The sequence below is a fragment of the Balaenoptera physalus genome (assembly GCF_965194825.1).
Source record: "Balaenoptera physalus genome assembly, chromosome: 7".
Lineage (NCBI taxonomy): Eukaryota > Metazoa > Chordata > Mammalia > Artiodactyla > Balaenopteridae > Balaenoptera > Balaenoptera physalus.
In genome coordinates this window covers 56074294-56099152 of record NC_138886.1, presented here as the reverse complement: position 1 = coordinate 56099152, position 24859 = coordinate 56074294, and the positions used below count along the sequence as shown (strand labels likewise).

Sequence of the window (24859 nt, the reverse complement as noted above, 5' to 3'; positions counted from 1 at the left end):
AGGTTCAATCCCTAGTTGGGGAACTAAGATCCTGCATGCCACGAGGCAAAAAAAAAGCAAAACCTGCTCAGAAATAAAATTGTCATAAGGAAGAGTCATATTCAAATATGAAAGCCACTAAAAAAAACAAACGGAGTTTTAATTAAATAAACTTACCATACAAGGGTTTACGGTGAGTGCACTCTTGAGAAACTGAAATAGTAGAATGCTAGGCTGTTTAACTATGCTCTTGGAGTCAGACTCATTTTCAGTATTTTGAGAACCAAATCCACTGATTACCCACAGGTGATAGCCTTCGGCACCCCAGCTCTTGGAGAGAGGAGAAGAGGGAAAGAAGACGGGGCAGGGGTGGGGGGGAGAAAATCAAAGCAATAAAAAGTTTGTTTTTTCCCGGTTTGAAATATTCAAATTCTGAAATAACCAACAACAGCATTATTAATGACTTCTGAAGGCTTGAGAAACCATAACAAACAACACAGACAAGAATTATACCTACATCTACTACATCTTAGATCTCCAGTAGAAACCATCACTGCTCTCCACTTAGAATAGTGAAAACACTACATACCAATCTTAGCTCCAAAACCTAAGAAATGCCTACTGCTCTCTGTAACTTCTCCATTAATTTAACTGCCTCTCAAATACAAAGAAATTCCTTACAGAGACAAGACCCACATTACATAGCTGAAGCTTTACAAAGAAGCACCCAAACACATGCAGTTTTGTACAGAACAAAGAACACTGGATTGGAGGCTATGAGACTAGGGTTTTGCACTCCAGCTTGGCTACCATTTTGTTGTACGACTTTGGCCAAGCTATTTGGTTTCTTGGGGTATAAGTTTCTTCCTCTGTAAAATGAGAGGGTTCAAATAAATTCTCCAGGCCCAGTTCATTTTAATATTCTATAACTAGATTCCATGAGTGTTAAAAAAAATTTTTTTTTTAACATTAGTTAATTCCCAATCTGCAAGGCCAAGAAAATACTAATGGGGGGAGGAGAGGTCCATAATTGTTCCAAAATTTCAGAAGTCTAATAGAACTTTTGCTTTCCCATGAAAAGTTTTAGTTGCATAAGCTAACTAAAATGCTTAGATTCTTAGTTTGTGATTAAAATATTAACTTAGTGAGGCAGGTAACACTGGTTGTTGCATGGCATTCAGAAGCACTGATCGGCAGTCAGAGAAATGGTGTTTGAAAACTTATTTTAAAATATGAAGGTGAGGAGAGCCATCAAATGGGATCCTTGGTGGTGAAAGGTTGGGAACCCCTACTGAAGGCAACCATGGTGGTCTTAATTCTTCGAGAAACCCATGATCAGAAAATGCCTTCCTCTGTGGAGCAGGAGAGAAAGGTAATGATAAGCCTCACAGCCACTAATTCCTCAAAGATGGTACACAGAGGGCTATAGAAAGAAAATGTTTGTATGTAAAGACAGGGGTTATACCTCACCGCTTTCTACAGAAACTCTTGAAAACTGATAGTAAAAATATTGTTACAACAGGGACTACAATTCTTTTGACATACACCTATGGAAAAAATTTTAAATATGCTCAAATAATGTACAAGCACATGTCCTCCAGGAAAAAGACCCAATGAGCATTTCACGTTATGTTAAAAGAAAGGAGGCCATGGGAAGTGGGTGCTATTGAGTCACATAAGAAATGTAGGTATGCTTTGGAAAAACAAAGGCCTGATTTGAACAGTCACTAGGTTCACAGAGATGACAGGGCTTGCTGGACACATCTAAACAAAACCAAAATCAAATACTGAAAATTGGGCAGCCTCCTGATTTTTAAAGATAATACTTTTATCAAAGCAAGAACTGTATAAGAGTCTGCTGAGACTAGAATAGCTTTATAATTTTATCAGGTCAACATGAGAGAAGAAGAAAAAACCAAGTTTTTCACACTGTATCAATATTTTATAGAAAGAACTTACCATAGAGTTGATCTTAAGGGGATCTTTTTTGGTACCATCAGACCTATAACTGAAACACAATAGAAACTTAATTAAAAAGAGTCTTCTAATTGCATGTAATATTTAGCTTTAATTTTAAAAGACTGATTTTGTTCCTTTGAAAGAGAAATACACAATACTGCATGAAATATGAGACTCCTGGTTAATACACCTAGGTATATCACTGAGATACAGTCTTCCAGTTACTAAATAACTTCTTAACAGGGTCATGCAGTTTGCGAAGGTGTGTTCATTATGTCAGGACTGAAGTTCAGGGTAGTATATGAAGTGGACAGAGATATTAACCCAGTTCTACCAACCCACTGAGTTAACCTACATTAACCCAATGAGATAATGTAGTTTTTAATTTCCTACTACTTATTTATGTATATAGCTTACCACTCTTATTAGATAGTAAGCTACTTGAAGAAGGCAGATTCATGTCTGATTTAGCTTTGAATCTAACATGTTATCATATACACAATAGGGGTTCAATAAATAAATGCATCTTCACTGAATGGTCAGTTTTAAGAGGATGGAAAGAGGATGGATGTATGAGGAAACAATACATTCTGAATAAATTAATTCTGAACCTTATAAATTGTTTTGGGTTCAGAGTCAAGGCAAAATGGTAGCTGTATAACAAAGTTTCTGTGTATGTGTACTGTCTTGGAGAAAATGGAGTTATTTCATCTAAAATTTCTTTATTAACTCACGCAAAATCTCCTCCAAGTGTACAAATCAGCTGAGCTCCAAATACACTCCATAAAGAAAGGCCTCCATATTCCCAGGTCACTATTACAACACTATTGTCAGGAGACCATCTGACCAATTTAACAGCTCCTGTTTTGTTCCAAATGTCTGTTAAGAAATTGTGAGAAGAGTTAAAAATAAATGATTGCTTCATAAGTACTATTTTTTACAGCCTATACCTTCAAGTTGAAACAAGCAGAAAGGCATGTCTGCTTCAAATAATGAGATGAATTCTGTTCGTTTAGGGCTATTTAAAATCAGTATGGTCATTAGCCTTGACCCGATCTAAGCAGAACAAAGTCAGTACCCAAGTGATTTATATGAACCAAAAACCATTTCTGGCCACTATTAGTTTAAATAACTATAGCTGTGTAGTCTTAAAAAGCCTTTGGATTTGGGCAAATCAGTTTCTGTAAGATGGGAATAATATTTCCCTTGAATGATTTAACACTGAATGTCAAAGTACTCTGCAAAGTATGAGGTGTTTTAAAATGTAAAATAATATTTTACCATGATCTCCATGTTCCGTCAGCAATATCAAAGGGATCCAAGTTAAAATAAATTGAAGCTTAACCTTATATTAGGATTAAGTAGGTAAACTCCAGCCTCAGTACCACAGGCGCTTATATCTTCTTTTAACTAATAATAGTTCTTCACATATAATTATTAAAGGAGAAAATTTCATTGTGTAGTAAAATCCAAGTTTCTTTACTGCAGAGTTAAATGAAACATACTAGCATTTCCCATCAGCAATTCAAAAAGATCTATAGCTTTCACCTCTTTAAAATTAAAATTCTTTACATCTGCAATATTAATAAATTTTTGCTATAAGTACATTTGCCACAAAGGGGTGGTATACAGATTTTAGCCTACAGAAGACAGCCTTGGTTAATAGAGTAAGTAAAACTTTTTTCCTCTGCCTATGTTTGAATCCTCACATTAGCATTTCCCACCATAATTCAAGTATATGAATAACTGTGTTATTTATGTATATAAAAAATAGTATGGAAACACAAAAGACCCCGAATAGCCAAAGCAATCTTGAGAAAGAAAAATGGAGCTGGAGGAATCAGGTTCTCTGACTTCAAACAATATTACAAAGCTAGAGTAATCAAGACAGTATGGTACTGGCACAAAAACAGAAATATAGATCAATGGTACAGGATAGAAAGACCAGAGATAAACCCATGCACATACTGTCACCTAATTTATGACAAAGGCGGCAAGAACATACAATGGAGAAAAGACAGCCTCTTCAATAAGTGGTGCCGGGAAAACTGGACAGCTACATGCAAAAGAATGGAATTAGAACACTACCTTAACACCATACACAAAAATAAACTCAAAATGGATTAAAGACCTAAATGTAAGACCGGACACTATAAAACTCTTAGAGGAAAACACAGGAAAAATACTCTTTGACATAAACCACAACAAGATCTTTTCTGACCCACCTACTAGGGTAATGAAAATAAAAACAAAAATAAACAAATGGGACCTAATGAAACTTAAAAGCTTTTGCACAGCAAAGGAAACCATAAACCAGATGAAAAGACAACCCTCAGAATGGGAGAAAATATTTGCAAACGAAGCAACTGACAAAGGGTTAATCTCCAAAATATACAAGCAGCTCATGCAGATCAATATCAAAAAAACAAACAACCCAATCCAAAAATGGGCAGAAGACCTAAACAGACATTTCTCCAAAGAAGATATACAGATGGCCAACAAACACATGAAAGGATGCTCCACATCACTAATCATTAGAGAAATGCAAATCAAAACCACAATGAGGTATCACCTCACACCGGTGAGAATGGCCATCATCAAAATATCTACAAACAAATGCTGGAGAGGGTGTGGAGAAAAGGGAACCCTTTCGCACTACTGGTGGGATGTAAATTGATACAGCCACTATGGAGAACAGTATGGAGGTTCCTTAAAAAACTAAAAACAGAACTACTATACGACCCAGCAATCCCACTACTGGGCATATACCCTGAGAAAATCATAATTCAAAAGGACACATGTACCCCAATGTTCACTGCAGCTCTATTTACAATAGCCAGGATATGGAAACAACCTAAATGTCTAATGACAGATGAATGGATAAAGAAGATGTGGTACATACATACAATGGAATATTACTCAGTCATAAAAAGGAACGAAGTTGGATCATTTGTAGAGATGTGGATGGACCTAGAGTCTGTCATACAGAGTGAAGTAAACCAGAGAGAGAAAAACAAATATCATATATTAATGCATATATGTGGAATCTAGAAAAATGGTACAGATGAACCTATTTGCAGGGCAGGAATAGAGACGCAGACGTAGAGAACGGACATGTGGACACAGCGGGGGATAGGGAGGGTGGGACAAATTGGGAGATTAGGTTTGACATAAATACACTACCATGTGTAAAATAGATAGCTAGTGGCAACCTGCTGTTACCACTAGCACAGGGAGCTCAGCTCAGTGCTCTGTGACAACCTAGATGGGTGGGATGGGGGTTGGGAGGGAGGACCAAGGTGGGGGGATATATGTATACATATAGCTGATTCATTTCATTGTACAGGAGAAACTAACACAACATTGTAAAGCAATTCTACTCCAATAAAAAAAAAATTCTTATCAAGATAGAAAAAAAAATGCCCAATAAAGCCATATCAAATGATGAAACTAAAACAAAACAAACAAATAAATAAATGGGAACATGCATAAGAAACCTCATATCTTATTAGTATACTTTACACATTTAAGAGCAAAATTTAAAACCAAACCAAGAAGAAACATACAAACTCAAATCAAAGCTTACAAAAAGGTTATAAACAGTATTCCTATTAATCCCAAGTAAACATATATATACATATGTACATAATATGCATATCTATTTTCCAAGTATTATACACATATTAAAATCTAGTTGTAGAGATATACAATAAAATGTTAATGATAGTTAACCTAATCTTCAAGTGGTAGGAATACGGAAAATTTATCTAGCTGGTAACCTACCATAAACATAGATTGTGATAATCTGCATAATGAGAAAAATGTAAAACGTAATCCAAAGACTTTCTGTTACAGAGCTGAACTCTGAAGAAAGAGAAAACTGAAAGTGAGTTTGGTTAGTGCTTGAATTAAGGCAGCCCAGGGGGAGGAGGTGTGAAGAGTGGGGAGTGGTGAGGTGAAAAAGGTTAGAAATATAGGGACAGAAGGTTGGAATGGGACCTAGCAATGACTAGGGAGTTGGGGTCTCACATCCTATACAAAGACAAGAAAGGGGTTTCAGGCCGGCGTGAGTCCGGGAATCAGAATGGAAGTCGCTGTGTCACGTAAGGACTCCTGCAGTGCTGCCACCTGTAAAAATCAGCCAGTGGAGCCAGAAGAAAACACAGAAGCTTGTCTGTGTTCAAGATGCGGGACAGCACAAGTCTCCTGACATTTTAAGCAGTTTTTATAGTCTAAAGTTATATAACTCAAGAAGGCAGCACTCTCCCATAACAAAGACTGCAAGAGTGAGAGTTAGTAGATAACCAAAGGGAGAATTGGCATTCCAAGAACATGAGAAAAGGAAACAATCTAAAAAATTCAATACAGTGCTGTCAATCAATCAATAGAAGCAACGAGGAGAACTTCCTGAAATGATGATAAATGTTCTATATTTGCTTGGTCTAACAGACAGTCACTAGCTACATGTGGCTATTCAACATTTAGGTGTGACTATGAAACTGAGAAAAGTTTTAATTTTCTTTGATGTCAGTTAGTTTCATTTAAAAAGCCACATGTGGCTGGTGGCTATTGTATTGCACATCACAACATTAATATGGATAGAAAAATAAACAGATAAAAGGGTTAGAAAACACAATCAAAATACACAACACCCTGTTCTTGTCAGTTGCAGCAAAAAAGTGTCCTTAGAAAAAAATATATGCAAGCCTTTAAAGGCTATGCAATAAGAATGATAAAAACTTAAGGAGCAAATTTCCGTTTCTGGCAGTATAGCAAAATGACACCTTGAATGACTCTCCACACTGAAACAACTAAAATGTTAAAACAGATCAAAATACCCAAAAATACTGGGAGGTAAGTGAGCGTACCAAGTGCTCTTGCCCTGAATTTTTCTGCCAAACCCTAGAGACCTGACTTTTACATCTGACGACTCACAGCATGTGAGGGACAGGAGATAAAGCTCAGAGCTTGGCCAAGGCAGGGAATCTAATAGAAGATACACACGTAACACTGGGACTACAAACATTCCATGAACAAGGGAGAATGAGAAATAAACTCTACCACATGGAAGGTGAAAAAATAGCAAGGAACACTTCCCTGTTTTTGTCCATGGTATTGAATGGAAAATAAAGAAGTTCCCCTGAGAATCTGCAACCACAAACCAGTCCTCAGTCTGATCTGTAATTTGTGTAACTTGTATGATTCAAAAAAATCTCAAACAGAGAATATAATGCAAACGGTTCCAGACTGATGTAGTTTTCCCAGGTGATTGGAAGAAACAAACAGAAATCTCTGGAAGAACTCAAATTCAATCTAGCTTTTTTGCTTTCCTGATCAAAAAGCATATATATGCCTTCTTTCCTCCTTTCCTCTTGACTCAAATGCAGAAGTAATGCTTGGAGCTCAGAAGCTACCCTGTGATCATGACAGAAAGGCTAAATGAATGCCAACAGCAGCTTACCTTTGGATTTCTTGCTATCACAGAAAATAAATCCTATTTGTTTAAGCAATAGTAAGCTGGGTTTTCTGTTAGTTTCATTCAAAAACATTTCCAATGATATAGACTTCAGACTTACACCTGTGGACAGGATTCACTCAACAGTCACTAAGGGGGTTCAGAAAGAGACTTTCTGGTTTGTTTACTGCTGTGTAACCAGCATTTATAACAGTGTCTGGCCTATAGTATATACTCAATAATTACTTGTTGAATGAATAAATGGAACTGGAAGGCATAAAATAACACAGGCAATGAAATCAGGCAAGAGTCTAAAGCAAAACCTAGACAAGGAATATAGGGGCTAAAACTAAGTGAGGATAGAGAAAACTAAATGAAGAGGTATCCCAGGAGCCTCTAGTTACACAGAAATCCTTGGATCAGAGAGAATGTTGTTACATGTTTTAACAATATTTGGCCTTTGGCCTCCATCATTTAATTTAAAACCTCACTACACATATTACCTGTAATTAAGAAGAAAAAAAAAAGAAGAAGAGGACTCACCAGGATATTGTTTTGCTGTTAACTCCAGTTTATGAGATAGTAGCATGGCTCCAGTGGTGTTATCTATTGTATAAACCTGTACAGAACCACTGTAAAAATCAAAAACACTTTTAGTGTAAAATGACAAATACAAATATAAAAAAAACCATGACTATGGGAAATATTATGTTCTGCTGATAGGAGTGTAAACTAGAACAAAACCATTTTGTAAATAATTTGCAGTCATCTCTTAAATTTAAACAAATGCATATTCTGTAATCTAGCAATTTCACCTACAGATATACCCCAGAAATATCCTTGTCTTTGAGACATGTATAATGTTCATTATAGTACTGGGAATAAGTGCAAAAAATGGAAACAATCTGCATGTCCAGCAATAAGAGAAAGGAAAGAGAAACTGTGGTATATTCATATAGTAGTATACCATATAGCACTGAAAATGAATTTTTGTCATGTGCATTAAAATGGACAGCATATCTATCTACCCACCCATCTATCTATATATCTATATAAATAGTATAATTCTGTTTCTATACTGTGAAAAACATTCAAAACATAGTTAAATACATTTGAGGTAAAAATACAACAAAAACCTAATGTACACAGATTCCAGATTAGTAACTGCCCTGGTGGAGAAACGGGAATATTAAAGAAGAGAGACAAGCAGGGGCTACATGAATGCAGTACTGGAAACGTTCAGAAATCTTCGTTTTGTTATTTTTTACCTTATATTATCTTTTGTATGTATACACAAGATACATACTCTTATGTATATGGTAAGTATCACTATTCCATTAAAAAATCTTTACAAGGGTCAAACTTACAAAGGGCCAGAAACCAAAACAAAGAATCTGTATATTACATCTAAGCTATATTTCAAAATTGAACTATAATGATCACAGAAAATATCATTTCTACTTACAGAGCTATTCTCAGATTGAAAATTTAACATAAATGTTGTTTTAAAAATAATTTAAATCCAAGGCTGCTTTTGCACACATCAGGATGACACTAGCTTATGACTGCCAGAACGTTCTGACCCTTAACTGTACTCCTTCAAGGTAGGAGAAGTCAGATGATCTCCTCACAACAGCTTTGATCAGTTTCCAGCCAGGCCCCACTCTTCTCAAGGATCAGGATGGGGACTAAATAAAATACCTGCAATAATAGGCCACTTGAAGTTATCCCACAGCTCACTGATGCTCTGTTTTTAAATTCTTTTTTTTCTCTCTGTGTTTCATTTTGCATCATTTCTCTTGCTGCATTCTTCAAGTTTATTAATCTTTTCTTCTGTAATGTTTGATTTGGGTCTTTTATCTTCCATGTTTCAGTTCAATACTCAAAAGAAAACCTCTACAGCTCTCTGGAGTTCTCTCTTTGTGCCACTCCCTCCTCTGATGTCTGGCCTGTGAGCCCCAGCTGCTTTGGTCTCCCAGACTCTCATTTCCTTTCCACACACTCAACCCAGGGAATCTGCCAGGCCCTGTCTCTCCATCCTTGTGCTGGAAATTCTCTCAAAGTAATTAAAGCTGGGGCAGTTGAAGAGTTTTCTTATTTAGTTTCTCATGTTTCAGGGATCACTATCCTTTGTTGCCTGATGTCCTATGTCTTGAATTCAAAACACTTGTTTCATATTTTTGTCCATTTTCTTGGCTATTTTAGGTGGGAGAGAAAATCTGATCTGTTACTCTTAGTCAGAAGCCAAATGCCTGGAACAGATATCTATCCAGATTACCTGCCCAATTAGATACCTTGCTGAAAGACAGCACTAAGTAGCTAGCAGGTATTTACTTGTTTTTGCTTTGCATCTAACAACTGTCTAGTGCTAACTCTGGGTTGCTGAACTCTGACAAGTCAGTGAGGAGTCCAGATATTTCTAATATAAGAAGTAGGTGCTATGTCAATAGTTACAAAAGACTGACAATTAACGTTTTAAGTATTTATAGTACCTATATTACTTAAATTATTTTTCTTTCGATTTCTCATAAGCCCACCATAAAAGAAAAATATATTTCATTAAAAAGATACTAATCTCGGGGGCTTCCCTGATGGCGCAGTGGTTGAGAATCTGCCTGCCAATGCAGGGGACACGGGTTCGAGCCCTGGTCTGGGAAGATCCCACATGCCACGGAGCAACTAGGCCCGTGAGCCACAACTACTGAGCCTGCGTGTCTGGAGCCTGTGCTCCCAACAAGAGAGGCCGCAATAGTGAGAGGCCCGCGCATCGCGATGAAGAGTGGCCCCCGCTTGCCGCAACTAGAGAAAGCCCTCGCACAGAAACGAAGACCCAACACAGCCAAAAATTAATTAATTAATTAATTAATTTTAAAAAAAAGATACTAATCTCAAAGCAAAAAACATATCTCTATAATAGAGATATATATGGCTATTATCACCGTAAGTAATCAAATTTAGCATCATCAATACTGAGTGAGACCACTCAATGTTATTGCTGCATGATGTCATAGGAAGTACAAAACACCTATGACAAAAATGTTTAACCAGAATCTAATCAAACCTTTAAATATAAGGGAAGAATTAGGCTGTAAACTGTCATCCTAAAAGAAAGCTGGCTTCTTACAGAACTCTAATAAGGTGTTCAAGTCAATTAATTCTCATAAGTGCTGGCAGATCAGGGCTAGAAGCCACTAGGTCAGTTATGTCACATAGCTATAATCACAAAACTTTCACCCCAACCCACGATCATGCCATAAGAAGGGCTGATGCTCTCCCAACTCATGAAAACTGAGGTAACTAAAAGGCTGAAGGCCAAGATTCCACCTGCATTATCCTGGAAGAAGGGCTAGAATGCTTGCTGGCTTCTAAAATATGGCCTTGCTAGACCCCTGGGTGCTAGCCCTGAATGTAGGTGATGTAGAACTGCACACCCACCACTGTTCCCGTCTCCGTCAGTTTCCTCTAAATGCTGATGTGAGCTTCCTACTCATTTGACTATACTGGCTCAGTAAGAACCACCTTCAAGGTTCAAACAGGTGTTACAGAAACTAATTAAATGCCATTATGAGAAAACAATGAGACACATTTACAATGTAGGATATTCTGTAAACAACTGACCTAGACTCAAAAAAAAGTTAATGTCATAAAAATAAGAAAAAAGATACAAAGATTTTTATAGGCAAAAGGTAACTAAAGAGAAATAATAACCAAATATAATTCATGACTTTTGAATGATTCTGATCGAAACAAAAGAGATAAAGGAAATTTGGTGACAACTGGGTTAGTCTGAATATGAATTGAGTATTAGATCTTATAGGGGATTTATCATTAATTTTCCCATGTGTTTGACTAAAGATGATGTGTTTATGTAAGAGAATGTCTCCTTTTTTGGAAACCAAGAAATAATGTAAATGTCCTTTAACAGGAAATCAGATAAATTATGATATATTCATACACCAAAACACTACTTATAAATCAATCCCAAATAAATGATTTCAGTTACTGGCAAATAAGATGGATGAATTCACAACGTTGACTGAAAGAATCAAGACACAAAACATAAAATATGATTCTATTCATATAAAGTTCAAAATTAGGTAAAACTAAATTATACTTTTTAGGAATGCATACGTGAGTGGTAAAACTGTAAAAAAAAAGGAAATGATTATCATGAAAGACAAAATTGGTTTCCTTTAAGTGTTAAGGAGGGGATGGGAGTCATGATTAGGAAGTGGCAGGAGTAAAACTTATATTGGCTGGCAATGTTCTATTTCTTGACTGAGTTGTGAAAAGATGGATGTTTATATTATAATTATTTGTAAAACTGAATATTTGGATTATGCACTTTCCTGTTTGTTTTTATTTTATAATATGAAAGTTTAAAAGGATATTATAAACTCTATGCCAATAAATTTGACAGTGTATATGAAAGAAACCAAGTCCTAGAAAAATACAACCTGCCAAAACGACTAAGAGACAAAAAATCTAAATCTTCTTCAGTCTATTTTAAAACTGAATTGAATTAGTAATCAAGAAAATTCTAGGCTCAGGTGGCTTCACTGACAAATTCAGCCACACATTCAAAGATGAACAAAGAAGGGAAAGAGAGAAATCCTTCCTCAACTTGTCTTATGAGACCAGCATAACCTTGGTTAACCAGGAGAGAAAAAAAAAAAAACTATAGCAAACTGTACTCATGAACATAGATTTAAAAATTCTAAACAGGGCTTCCCTGGTGGCGCAGTGGTTAAGAATCCGCCTGCCAATGCAGGGAACACGGGTTCGAGCCCTGGTCCGGGAAGATCCCACATGCCATGGAACAACTAAGTCCGTGCGCCACAACTACTGAGCCTGCGCTCTAGAGCCGGCACTCCGCAAGAAGGGAGGCCACCGCAATGAGAAGCCAGTGCACCGCAGCAAAGAGTAGCCCCCGCTCACCTCAACTAGAGAAAAGCCCGGGTGCAGCAACAGAGACCCAGTGCAGCCAAAAATAAAAATATTAAAAAAAAAAAAAACCAGAGCCTTAAAAAAAAAATTCTAAACAAAATGTGACCAAATCAAACCCATGATGATGAAGAAAAATACGCTTTCCTTTTCTCCTTACACTACGTTAAATTTACTTTCTACATTTATCTCCTCAGTGAGAAGCAATGTGTTGAGGATAAGGATTTCCTACTTCACAAACAGATTACTGACAGTGTAATGAAGGCAGTGATTTATAACACTATCAGTGTATTACTTATACTGATAGAAATACTTTGATACTTACCTTGATGTAGCTGGACACTATATTAGATGTTATGTTCTACAGAACCACTAAGTCACATTTTGAGGTCAAAATGGAATTTTATATTTAAGAAAGAGTTTTGAAGACTAAAAAGCACTATACACATTTTAAGGCATTACTCTCAGCATCTGATATAATCTTTTTATTTGAGCTACAACATAAAGCTCAAACAAGTCAGGTATATTTGTTGTTTTATAATGTATCCCAAGTGCTTAGAATTGTGCCTGGCACCTGGCAGACACAAATATATTTGTTGAATGAATAATTTGTATTCAATTTTACTTCTAAAACCTAAATTATTTGAATTAAAGCAAGAAATTGATTTTATGTATGAGCTTTTAATTTGCTTGTTAACTAAGGCACACCCACTAATTCAAAGGCAAGTCAACACTGATGTCTTAAAAAGAAAGGATTGTTTCCAAAAAAGGAAAACATTCTTCCTGATCTTCTTTTAAACAATAAAGAACCTAAATTTTAACTGATTTAATCTTCTTAACTTGTGACTCAATTTCCTACCACTGGAAAAAAGCTCACTTTTACAAACTTAAACACCCAATCTCCAAAATCTGCCCTTTAGATTTGTTTGCTTCAATCTATTAAAATGCTTTTAAATTTTATATTAAGGCTGATTCATAAATTATGACAGGCACAATGAAGTTCATAAGTGTGTTAAGAACATCTTACGGTTTAAAAAAAACCCATTATTTTTGGCAGTAAGTTTTAAAATGCAGACATCTATATCAATTACCTCGCACAACCAAACGCCATCAGTCGATACTTGTTATTTACCGCTACACAAGTTCCATCAACAACATCTTGTGGCCAAACTCCATGAAGCTGCTAAAATTAAGAAAAATAGTTAAGATTTAAAGCATGTTCCCCAAATATACTTTTATCAATATAATTCTCCTTCAATAAACATAGTTTTAGAAGGCTTTATATGGTTCTTTATATGGTTTGATCTGGATAGGAAAACATCCCATCAGAACTACCATCTGGATTTTCTCCCTTAAAAACCTCAATTTCATTAACTGGTTCAATAAATATTCCCAAATGAGCTCAGTCCAGTGCTAATCTATTCATAAAACACTAAAAAATGGATATCTGACCTCTAAATTCAAATTAAATGAAGACGACTTTCCTATCAAAATGTAAACCTCTTCATGGTAGAAACTGCATCTAATTTGCTCACTATTATTATTCTTGTCACCTAGCATATAGTGTTGAACTTTTCTGTTCAATCGAAAATGGTCGATTTTATTTGGTCTATCCTTTAGAAGTGATTAATGATTTGTCAATTGCTTACTATTCTCTATGACTCCTTTGCTTTATAGTACAGTGGTTAGTAGCATGGTATCTGGCAGCCTGACATAACATCTCAGATCTACCTGACTTGCTAAAATGATTATTTGACCTTTCCAAGCTTCAGTTTTCTTATCTGTAAACTACCTCTTAGAGTGTTTTGAAAATTAAATGAGAACTTACATACAAGTAACCCACTTAATACAATGCCTGGAATTCAACAAGTTAAGCTTCAATAAATGAATGATATTATTATTAAGCTTTATATGCTACTTAATTCTGAATACAGACACAGAATAGATTCAGCTCCCTTGTCTGTTTTTATTAGTCAAATCAAGGGCATCCTAGATCATAAATTTCTAAGGCAAAGGTCATCATGACTGTTAGTTTAGTAAGCACAAAAATTAGCACACTACAATACAGCACTGGATTATTTCTGGATTATCACGATAGTAAAATTAGATGATCCAATATAATCAAACTGTTTGAAATATAATACTATAGATTTTATTTAATTCCTAAATAAACTATAGAATCTACTATCTAAATATGGAATATTTGCTTTTTTGTAGGAATTTTATTTATTCTTCAATTTTAATAATAAAACTAGACATTATTTTAGTTAAGAAAAATGGCAAAGACAGCATTGAGCATTATTTCTTTGGACTGCTGCCTCGACTGAAATTCGTTTATTCATCCCTATAACAAAAATTTTCCAGGTGCCCACTATTCACCAGGTACTGCTCTAGGTGCCAAGAATACTGCAGATATTCAAACATACCAAAATCCCTAGCTATATCCCTGCTTTACATTTGTTAAGAGACTGACAAGTTTAAAAAATTGTACAGTATCACATGGGAGGTTAGTAAATGTTACAGCAAAAAATAATAAAACAATTAAGGAGAAGAGAGTGTATGGGGGAAGGATGTAATATTAAAAGGTCTTCCCTATGAAGGTGCCTCTTGAGGAAAGTACTTTAGGAGATACAGCAGTAGAAAGGCCCTGTCACAGTAGCATTTCTGGCATGTTCAAAGAACATCAAAGAGGCCTGTGCAGATGGAGTGGAGTGGAGTGGAGTGGAATGGAATGGGGGAAGGAGAAGGAATAAATGAGGTAACAGATGAAATAGGGGGCCAGATTTATAGGGCTTTGAAAGTCACCATAAGAACTTTGGCTTTTTCTCCAATTCATATATGCGGAGTCATTTGGAATGTCTTTAATTTTTTTAACCCTTTCTATTATGAATTATAACACATTACAGAAAAATACAAAAGCAAAAATGTACATCACAATAATATCACAAAGTAAACACTTGTGAAATTACCACTCAGGCTAGGAATTACCAGTACCCACAAGTCCCCCAACAGTGTCACTCCTGATCAATATTATCCTCACCTCTACCACAAAAGAAACAATATCCAGACTTATATAGTAATCACTTCCTTCTTTTCCTTTAAACCATTAACACTTAAACATGCGTCCACACAGAACTGATTCAGAGCTGCCTATGTTTTTAGTTTTCCTTCCATTTTATATAAAATAGAATCATAGCATGTACTCTTTTGTGTCTAGCTGCTTCCACTAAACATGTTTGTGAGATTCAGCCATGTTGTTGCATACAGCCTTGTTTGTTCATGCTCATTGTCATGTCAAACACTGGGCTTTTAGCTCACTGGGCCTCTGGCCTCCCCTAACCAGTCTTGTTAGTTAGCTCTTTACAGTCTTTTTAGCTCTCCAAAGCCGTTAAGCACATTCAAAAAATATTTTTTCTCCAGCTCTTTTAGTTGTCCTCAGCAGGTTTTGTCCTAAATATCTTGTCCTACTGAAGGGTTCTGAGCAGAGGAGTGGCATAATCTGACATATTTTAATACATTTGCTAACTGTATTAAACAGTGCCAAACAGGGGACTTCCCTGGCAGTCCAGCGGTTAAGACTCCACGCTTCCACTGCAGGGGGTGTGGGTTCGATCCCTGGTCAGGGAACTAAGATCCCGCATTACCGCTCGGCACAGCCAAAAAAAAAGAAAAAGCAATGCTAAACAGGATTTTTATAAAGCACTTAAATAATGTCTGATATAAATATGGCATTAGTGTATTTCCCAATTACCAGTAATACAAATGTATTGTTTTCTTGTAATTTATATTTTCTACTTATAACTTATTTAATAATGTTTCATCTACTTTTCATTATTTCAGATCCTTAATTTACTAGAAAACTTTCTTTAACTAATACAAGCTGATATTCAGAAATGAGTCAATCACTTTGCAGCTCTAATATTTTTGTTTTCAGTAAAAACATTTAAATCCCAAACATATGTCAACAAAATGAAGAGGCAATCTACTGAATGGGAGAAAATATTTGCAAATCATATATGTGAGAAAAGACTGTATCCAAAATATATAAAAAACTCATACATTTAATAGCAAAAAAAATTCTGATTAAAAAATGGGCAGATGCTCTGAATAGACATTTCTCCAAAGAACACACAGAGAGAGCCAAAAAGTACCTGACAAGATGCTCAACATCACTAACACCAGGGAAATGCAAATCAAAACCACAATGAGGTATCACCTCACACCTGTCAGAATGGCTATTATCAAAAAGACAAGAAATAATAAGTGTTGGGAGGATGTGGAGAAAAGGGAACCCTTGTGCACTGTTGATGGGAATGTAAATTGGTATGCCACTACAGAAAACAGTATGGAACTTCCTCAAAAAAGTAAAGTTAGAACAACCATAAAATCCAGCAATTCCACTTCTGGGTATTTATCCAAAAAAAAAAAAAAAGAAGAAGAAGAAGAAAAGAAAACACTAACTTGAAAAGACAACTGTACCCCCATGTTCAATGCAGCATTATTTACAATAGCCAATATATGGAAACACCTAAGTGCCCACTGATGGATGAATGGATAAAGAAAATTTGGTACACACACACACACACACACACACACACACACACACACAGGAATATACAGGTGACCCTTACAACATGGGGGTTAGGGGCACCTACCCCCGGCACATACAACTTTACAGTCGGCCCTCCATATCCTTGGTTCTGCATCTGTGGATTCAATCAACTGCAGATAGTAGAGTACTGTAGTATGTATTCACTGAAAAAAACCCAGGTGTAGGTGGACCTGCACAGTTCAAATCTATGTTGTTCAAGGGTCAACTATATTATTTAGCCATAAAGAAGAATGAAATCTTGCCTTTTGCAACAGCATGGATGGACCTTGAGGGCATTATGCTGAGTGAAATAAATCAGACAGAGAAAGATGATACCATATAGGAAAATATGCCCTTGAAAACTTAAAATCCTTTCCATTAAAGAGAACAGACTGAACATGAATATTTAGCTTCTCTGACTCTTAAAACCCCAACTTTTATAACAGAAAAGATTTTTTTCAAAATGCGTATGTTGGCAAGGACAAAGAATGGGAGAGGAGGTGGTATCAGAAAATTCTGGAAGCTGGGAAGCAAGTGAATGAGTAGAATCCTTAACTAGCAGTAATGATGTTGAAAAACAGCCACATTTACCTTGTAAGGTACACAAAAGGCCTGGGAATTTAAATGTCTCTCAAAAGCTGAACTAAAAGCAGTAGGATTGGTTTAAAGCCTGTTTAATCAGTAGCTGGGACTGCCTACCTCCCAGTCTGAGCAGCTAAGAAATACCCCACCTCCACTCCAATAGAAAACTGGAGTTTTTCTTTAGAGAAAAACAAAAAAATCTCAGTGGTCTCTAGACCACACCAAAAATAGGGATACATGGGAGTTTAATCCTGAATTTAGACCCTCTAGTCTAACTCTTCCATAACTCAAATCCAAAAATACTGAGCCAGCCAGGTACATATTCTCTGAGAAAGACTGCAGGACTCTTCTCCAACAGACACTGGATATGGAGTGGGGAGGAAAAGAAATAACCCAGTTAGCTCACCCTATGATGAAGATCACACAACCAAACCCACCAAAGCCCACACAGCCTTCAGTGAATCCAAATTTTTATTTTGGGTCTCTGTCACAGCAACCAAATTCATATATTAATGAAGCAAATATTAATTAACCATTAACTCTGAAAGGATCTAAAAATAAAGGAATATAGGAAATCCACAGGATGTTAATGATGGACAGCCTTAAAATGCAACTGTGTTAAATAGGTATGTATAGTAAGCAATCGTCCAGAAGGCTCCAAGAGAAATTTATTCAAGAAGATGAAACGGATACTAATATAATCAAAGTCACAATAACTATATTGGGAAGATGGGAAGAACTTACAGACAGGGTAGGGGAACAGGGAAGAGGGAAGTATATGGTCATTCATTTTCCACAATGGGAAGTCAATGAACACAGCCTAAAAACTAAAAATTACAGGAAATACTCAGAGTAGCGGAGATAAATAGCAAAATCATCAGTGAAGGAATAAAAAGTAGTTGCCTCTGAGAATGAAAACTGGGCATGAAGAGAACAAGCAGGAGGAAAGGAACTATCATTTTTCATTAACATGTCAATCGAATTGTCTACTTACACTATTTATATGTATAGTTTTGATTAAAAAATTAACAACCCCTAAAATCTTAAATAAGGAAAATAGGGGAGGGATTTAATAAAGACTAAAATTAATAAATGCAAAATTAAAACATAAACATTCCAAGTAAATAAGTCATACCTCTGCAGTATATCTACTTGACACTGGTGTGATAAATCCAACTTTACCATCATTAAACACAACAGCAAACCCATCAAGTGTGGCACAGTATTCCATGTCTCTAATGTGCACATCTGCAAAGCCCAGGAATGAACCTGCTGATGAAAAAAAAAGTACATGAAATATGAATATAAATATAGTAAATTCTCTTATATTTTTGCTTGCAAACCATATAAGGACAGTTAAAAGGGCAAACATAATGACCTAACAACACTAAACAATTGAACTACTCCTTCCTACTCTCTCTCTCTCTCTCTCTCTCACACACACACACACACCCTCCTCCCTTGCATGATTAATTCCAAAGTAGAAAAACCAATGTTCATCCATAAAAAATATCTAACTAGTTTATATAAAATATTAAACATCTGGTTCTGTCTCATGAAAAAAGTGTAACTACCTCTAGATGACTGGAGGTCTACTGAAAAGGGTACTGTACAAAGATTAATAGCTTTCCTCCCATTTGTCATTCCTTCCCAGTGAATAAGATGAAGAAGTCCATCAGAAGTAGCAACCAGGAGATCTTCCAGCACAGACTGCAAACTGTAGAGAAATAAGCAATTTAGAATCAATTTCCTTTTAAGAAAAGCATATTGGGAAAGCAATGAATATGAGTATAACTGCTCTGGAGAATATTCATGCAAAGATCATAAAACCACTTACAAAACTGCCATTTATCTACAATTTAGCTATATATCAGCTTTATCTATGTATAATTCAATCTGGAATCAGAAATTCTGAAAAAAATGAAAGACCACGCGTTGCTGTAGTCACAAACCTGATGCATTATGTTTAAAAACTAGACATACTGAAACAGCAAATTAGAAGATGGAAGGATAAGTGACAGCTGACAAGAAAGGAAAGAGAGAAACCATGAAAAGAACTAATGACAGAATGACAATCCGGAGACATGGAGTATAGAGGTAACAATCCTCTAACCCTGTCCAACAGAACTTTCACCAGTAATGGAAATGTTCTGTATCTGTACTATCCAACACAGTAGCCATTAGCCACATGTGGTAATTGTACACTTGTAATATGGTTAGTGTGACAGAAAACCTAAATTTTTAATTCTGTTTATTTTATCTGTAATTTACATTTAAATCACTTCATTTGACTAGTGGCTACTGTAGTGAAGAGCACAGTTCTAGACCACAGTATTTCTAGGGTATCAAAGAATCTCACATTGTGCATCTATTCAACAAACATTTAATTAAACCTGAGCTCTGTGACAGGCACTATGCTGGGCTGGAGATTCAGAGGTGAATAAAATACAGTTTCTCCCTGCAGAAGACCTCTCAGTTGACTAAGTAGTGAAAAGTAATTATGTAGTATGATCTCAGCACTTACTGATACTTGCAGAGAGATTTAACAATTACAACTGCATGGCAATAAATGCCTAATTTGTTTACTCCTATAATGCCAAGCCCCTAGGGCAATGTTAGTTACATATGACATCAAATGTTTGTGGGAGGAAGGTCAAGAGGGAAGGGGAATCCAAAAGTGAGGCTACAAAGATAATGGCAGAGAGAAAGAAAGAGAACCAGTGGAAACTGGTATCAAAAAAGCCAAGAGAATAAGATGGGCTTAAGAAAGAGTACTCAAGAGTATCAAATGCTGTAAAAAAAAATTTAAGTATAAGAAAGAATGAAAAATGTAATGTCTATTTATATACTCTATTATGTACTGTTAAATTTCCTTTCATACTTAAGAGCCTATTTCAGAAATATTTTAATCCATAATGGTGAAAAGAACGTTTTTAATGTTTTCTTTAACTTTTAATTCTTTGGAAAGTTAAGTTCAATGACTTATTCCACCATATATTTCAGATAATGAAGAATTCACTGTACTTTCTTCCCAACTATAAAAATATTAAAAAAGATAAGAGTAACATGTCACCTTACTGAGCTCCATCTCTTGAACTTCAGAGCATTTGCAGTCAACTACAATTCCCAGTTTAATGAAAGTTCACCTTTTAAAATATTATATATTCTTTTATTTCAAATTTATATATTAGTGGTAAAATTTACGTGTAGCATGTGGTGGCTAGAATATAAAAACTTTGTTTTAGACCTGATACAAGAGAGGCAATTTAGTGGAGGAGTCATTGGTTTACCAGTGATTTTCATTCAGCAGGAGTCAGCCTCGGTTTTTTCAAACCACATTCTCCCTCTCCCCAGCTTGTATCTCCCTGGAAGAATCACTGCATATTACGATTAGGAACAAGATCAAGGTTACCCTCCAGTAGTTTAATTGCCTGCTAGGCAAAACTCAACACTCCTCTGACAAAGTTAACAGAATTCAGAATCTCTACATCATCATCATCCACAGTACTGTGATAAAAAATGACCAGATGTCTGAATAAACAGGAAAATGTGACCCAGAGTCGAGAAAAATCCGTCAATGTAAATAGACTCATAAACAATCCTGACGTTGGAATTAACAAATAACTGTGACAAAAATGATAAACAATCTATAAAAAAAAATAGATCCTCCTCGTTTAATTGAAAGTAAACAAACTTTCAATTAAACAGTTGAAAGTAAACAAACGTCCAATTAAAGGCTGATGTCAGATGTTAAAGTATTGAATATTTCCATGAAGTTTAGTAAATAGGCCTTGTTTCAAGTCACCCAAGGGTCTGTCCCCACCAATTCCCAGTCTCACAAAGATTTAAGAACTAAAGGATTAATTCTTGCCATCTGCGGGATGTTAGGACCCTGTACCAATAATTTATATCCTATGTCTTCATATGTTGTACTGATTTTTATTGAAAATCACCCCTGGGTGTAAGTACACACAAAATACACATAAAGATACTCTAAGTTATGCCCTTAGAGAGCCTCTACAATCACTGACTTCTAAGGGCTTTATTAACAGCTATGTAGTATACCAGAGGTGTTTGTTATTGCTGTTGTTGTTTAATTTAGGATCTTAGAAGTAGAATAATAGGATTTTCGGAGGAGAACAATAGGATTTTGGAATCTGATTAATCAAATATTCTTAATATAAAATGAATAATTCATAATTACCGATTCTCAAATATGTAAATATGTTTAATACCTAATTAACATTAAATACTATATATACTACATGGGTCTTTCTAAGTGCTTGGGAAGAAGGAAGATAATAAACTGTAGTATTTATTAGTATTAGTTAGAAATAGACTAAAAGTTTTAATTATAAATTATATCAGTACTTTTTTCTTTTTCAAAAAATTTTATTTAAGTGATTTATTTATTTTTGGTTGTGCTGGGTCTTAGTTGCAGCTGGCGGGCTCCTTAGTTGTGGCATGCGAACTCCTAGTTGCGGTGTGCATGTGGGATCTAGTTCCCTGACCAGGGATCAAACCGCATCCTCTGCATTGGGAGGCGAATTCTTAACCACTGCACCACCAGGAAGTCCCAGTACTTTTTAACTTTCTATATATTCTCTATCCTCAATTAATAACAAGGTGCTTAACATTAATCCAATTCTTTCTTCAATCAAAAATTAAAAGATGGCAGACTCTTGCAATCTTACGCCTATAAGCAACAGCATAATCACTGTCCCTAACTTTATTTGACTAATTTTTGGTAGTGGGAGGGAAAACAGTTGGTTTAAAGGCCAAGTTTCATGCCCCCTCACTCAATTCAAAAGTATACAGGAATTCTCCAATCAAATTTCCAGGAGGTACATGTTACAGGTGCTAATAATAACACTGCTCTGAAATGCAATTATTTTACTGAAGTTCTGAGAGAAAATGAGAGATTTCCAATCATCTAAATTAGTAGATTAAAAACTAGCACCTGACAAGTTACACTTGTACAAGACAGCAGGAATTCTTTTTTTAAAGGCTCTTTTTCTATCCCATATCCATGAACCACACAGTTTTTGCCACCAGGTGGAGGTAGAAAGCCATGCTTGTACAGTTCCATCCAACTTGGAACACAGACATTCAAAATTCCTTACACAAGTTACACTCTTGAAAAGGATCTCTATTCTGAAATAAAATCTTGAGATAAAGAGTAACCTGAACTCAATCTCCTGTAGCCCTGATCACATTTTAACAAATAACAACAAAAACAAAAAGGCATTCTTTTTCTCTGAGGAGACTTAAAGTAAAAAAAAGGATAGATTAAACAAGGCAAGACAATAGCCAGCCACTTGTATACAATTCTATTTAACATTTTCTAGTATCTGTACTGTATTCTAACAAGAGAAATGATGAAGGAAGCCTTTCATTAGAACTGTGAATCAGAAGAATTTAAGAAACATATGTATTACATTCATATAGTTTAATATATTCACGTATTGTATCCATATAGGTCAACACTTAATAAGACTACATAGTAAAAAGTCTTTTTTCCAAAACTGTCCCCCAGCCACTCAGTTCTCATGCCCAGTTTCTTATGTATTCTTCCAGAACAACACATAAATTACCACCACCAGCTCGCTTTAAAATAAAATAGTAGCATTTTTATGTACAGTATACCTCACTTTTTTTTAACCCAACAACATATTTGGGAAGTTTTTTCAAGAAAAACTGCCCCCTTTTTTTTTTTCAAATGCATATGAGTATCTTTTTAAGTAACATGTACTATGTTATACCATTCAAACAATTCTAGATCTTATCAAAAAATATAAATTTCTAAATAAAATTACAGTTGGTATACCCAAATTGTGGGCTTTATTACAGTAATTTAAGTATAATAATGTACCATCTGTAAAATTTTACATTTTTTATAAGGGCTAATCAAGAATTTTTAGGACTAAAAAAAATGATCCTCAATGCAAAGAAATAAAATCAACTTTCTTACTGCTCATGCGATTAACAAACTACACTGTATATTGTCATCACAAAATGCTAAATTTAACCAAAGTACTGTACCTCATGATGGGTGCTTGCAAATCCAATATTTTCCTCATCTCTAAATTTAATGCTGGGGCACACTGTTCTTCCTTAAAATGGGGTGTCCCCTTCACTTGTGGACTTCCTCTAAAAAAAAAGCAAATACGCAGGATTAAAGAGAAAGATACTGAATTCTCCTCTACTCTGTGACTAACAGCAAATCAAATAAAGTAACACAATCAAACATAAAACTCAGGTGTTCATCCTTTAGGTTCTCAAATGAAAAACATACTTAAATTCCACTATAGCAGACATATCTATTTATCAATTAGAAATAAATGTGTCTGACCAGTGTAACTTATATTGGGGGGGAGTGGGAATGGAGGGAGAAGAGGGAGAAGAGCAAAGAATCTTAGGGAAAAAACCAGTAAAGACAGAAGTTAATTCTCAAGGGAACCAACAGACATCTTATTTAAAATGACTGACAGCCCTTTCTGAGTTGAGCAACTATGAAACTTATATACCATTCTATTATACAGTGCATGTCCGAAGTGATCCAAATCGTCACCTCATCTTCCCTTGCTCCACACCTCATTCTTGATTCCTATCCTTCAGGTATATATCAGACTTAAGGTCAGATTCAGGGATGCAATTAGGAGATGTTTTACATTAAGTGGCAAAACGGGTAAATTCGAAAACTCCTTGGCACTAAATGGCTGCACTAGAGTGGCTAAGTCAATGCCAACATAATTGAGCTGTCACATACAAGCCCTCAAAAGGACTATAAAGCTATTTTGGAATCTTTATAACCATATGGCACTGGACCATTCTTTCTCAATGCCTGTGCAGAATTTAACAGCTATCTGTCTCTTCTCTTACTATCAGCTACCACTTACTCTAGGCAACAATTAGCCTGCCTACATCATCTTTCCTTCTCATCACCTACAATCCTAGAAACCAATTTGTCAATACTATTAAAACTAAGTGCAAAGAATCTAACAAGTTAAGGTTCCTAGCTTTGTGAAAATTATTTGGATGCTCAGAAAATTATTTAGATGCTTACTTATTAGTTTTAGATGACTTTCCATACAGAAACCTGGTGGTGCTTTATTACTATCCTCCTCTGCTACTGCCATGACCTGGAATATTTGATTCCTTCTACGTGTCTGAATGTCTAAATTGGCTAATGTTTAACCAAACATGTTCATGTTCAATTAGTATGTTTGATATGACAGCCCTTAAAAGGACACCGTAAGTTATTAGTTTACAGGAGTCATATCTGAATTGCTAACCACACAAAACACTGTGATGAATTTCCTGAGATGTTCTCCATGTACACCTAGTTT

At 35.6% G+C, this 24859-nt stretch overlaps 1 protein-coding gene across 7 annotated transcripts in view; it reads right to left on the bottom strand.

The window, feature by feature from the left end:
- The window catches only part of RIC1 (RIC1 homolog, RAB6A GEF complex partner 1), a 139568-nt gene that overhangs the window by 27757 nt on the left and 86952 nt on the right, over positions 1 to 24859 (bottom strand). For 5 of the 7 annotated variants that reach the window (XM_082470833.1, XM_082470827.1, XM_082470832.1 and 2 more), the window contains 8 exons: positions 23553 to 23660; positions 19085 to 19227; positions 18646 to 18782; positions 13429 to 13520; positions 7937 to 8025; positions 2673 to 2817; positions 1939 to 1987; positions 157 to 309 (listed from right to left, as the gene is read on the bottom strand). In XM_082470833.1, the coding sequence (XP_082326959.1) occupies positions 157 to 309; positions 1939 to 1987; positions 2673 to 2817; positions 7937 to 8025; positions 13429 to 13520; positions 18646 to 18782; positions 19085 to 19227; positions 23553 to 23660 (916 nt within the window). The remainder of the gene's footprint in view (positions 1 to 156; positions 310 to 1938; positions 1988 to 2672; positions 2818 to 7936; positions 8026 to 13428; positions 13521 to 18645; positions 18783 to 19084; positions 19228 to 23552; positions 23661 to 24859) is intronic. The other 2 variants (XM_082470829.1, XM_082470828.1) reach the window with 2 other exon arrangements.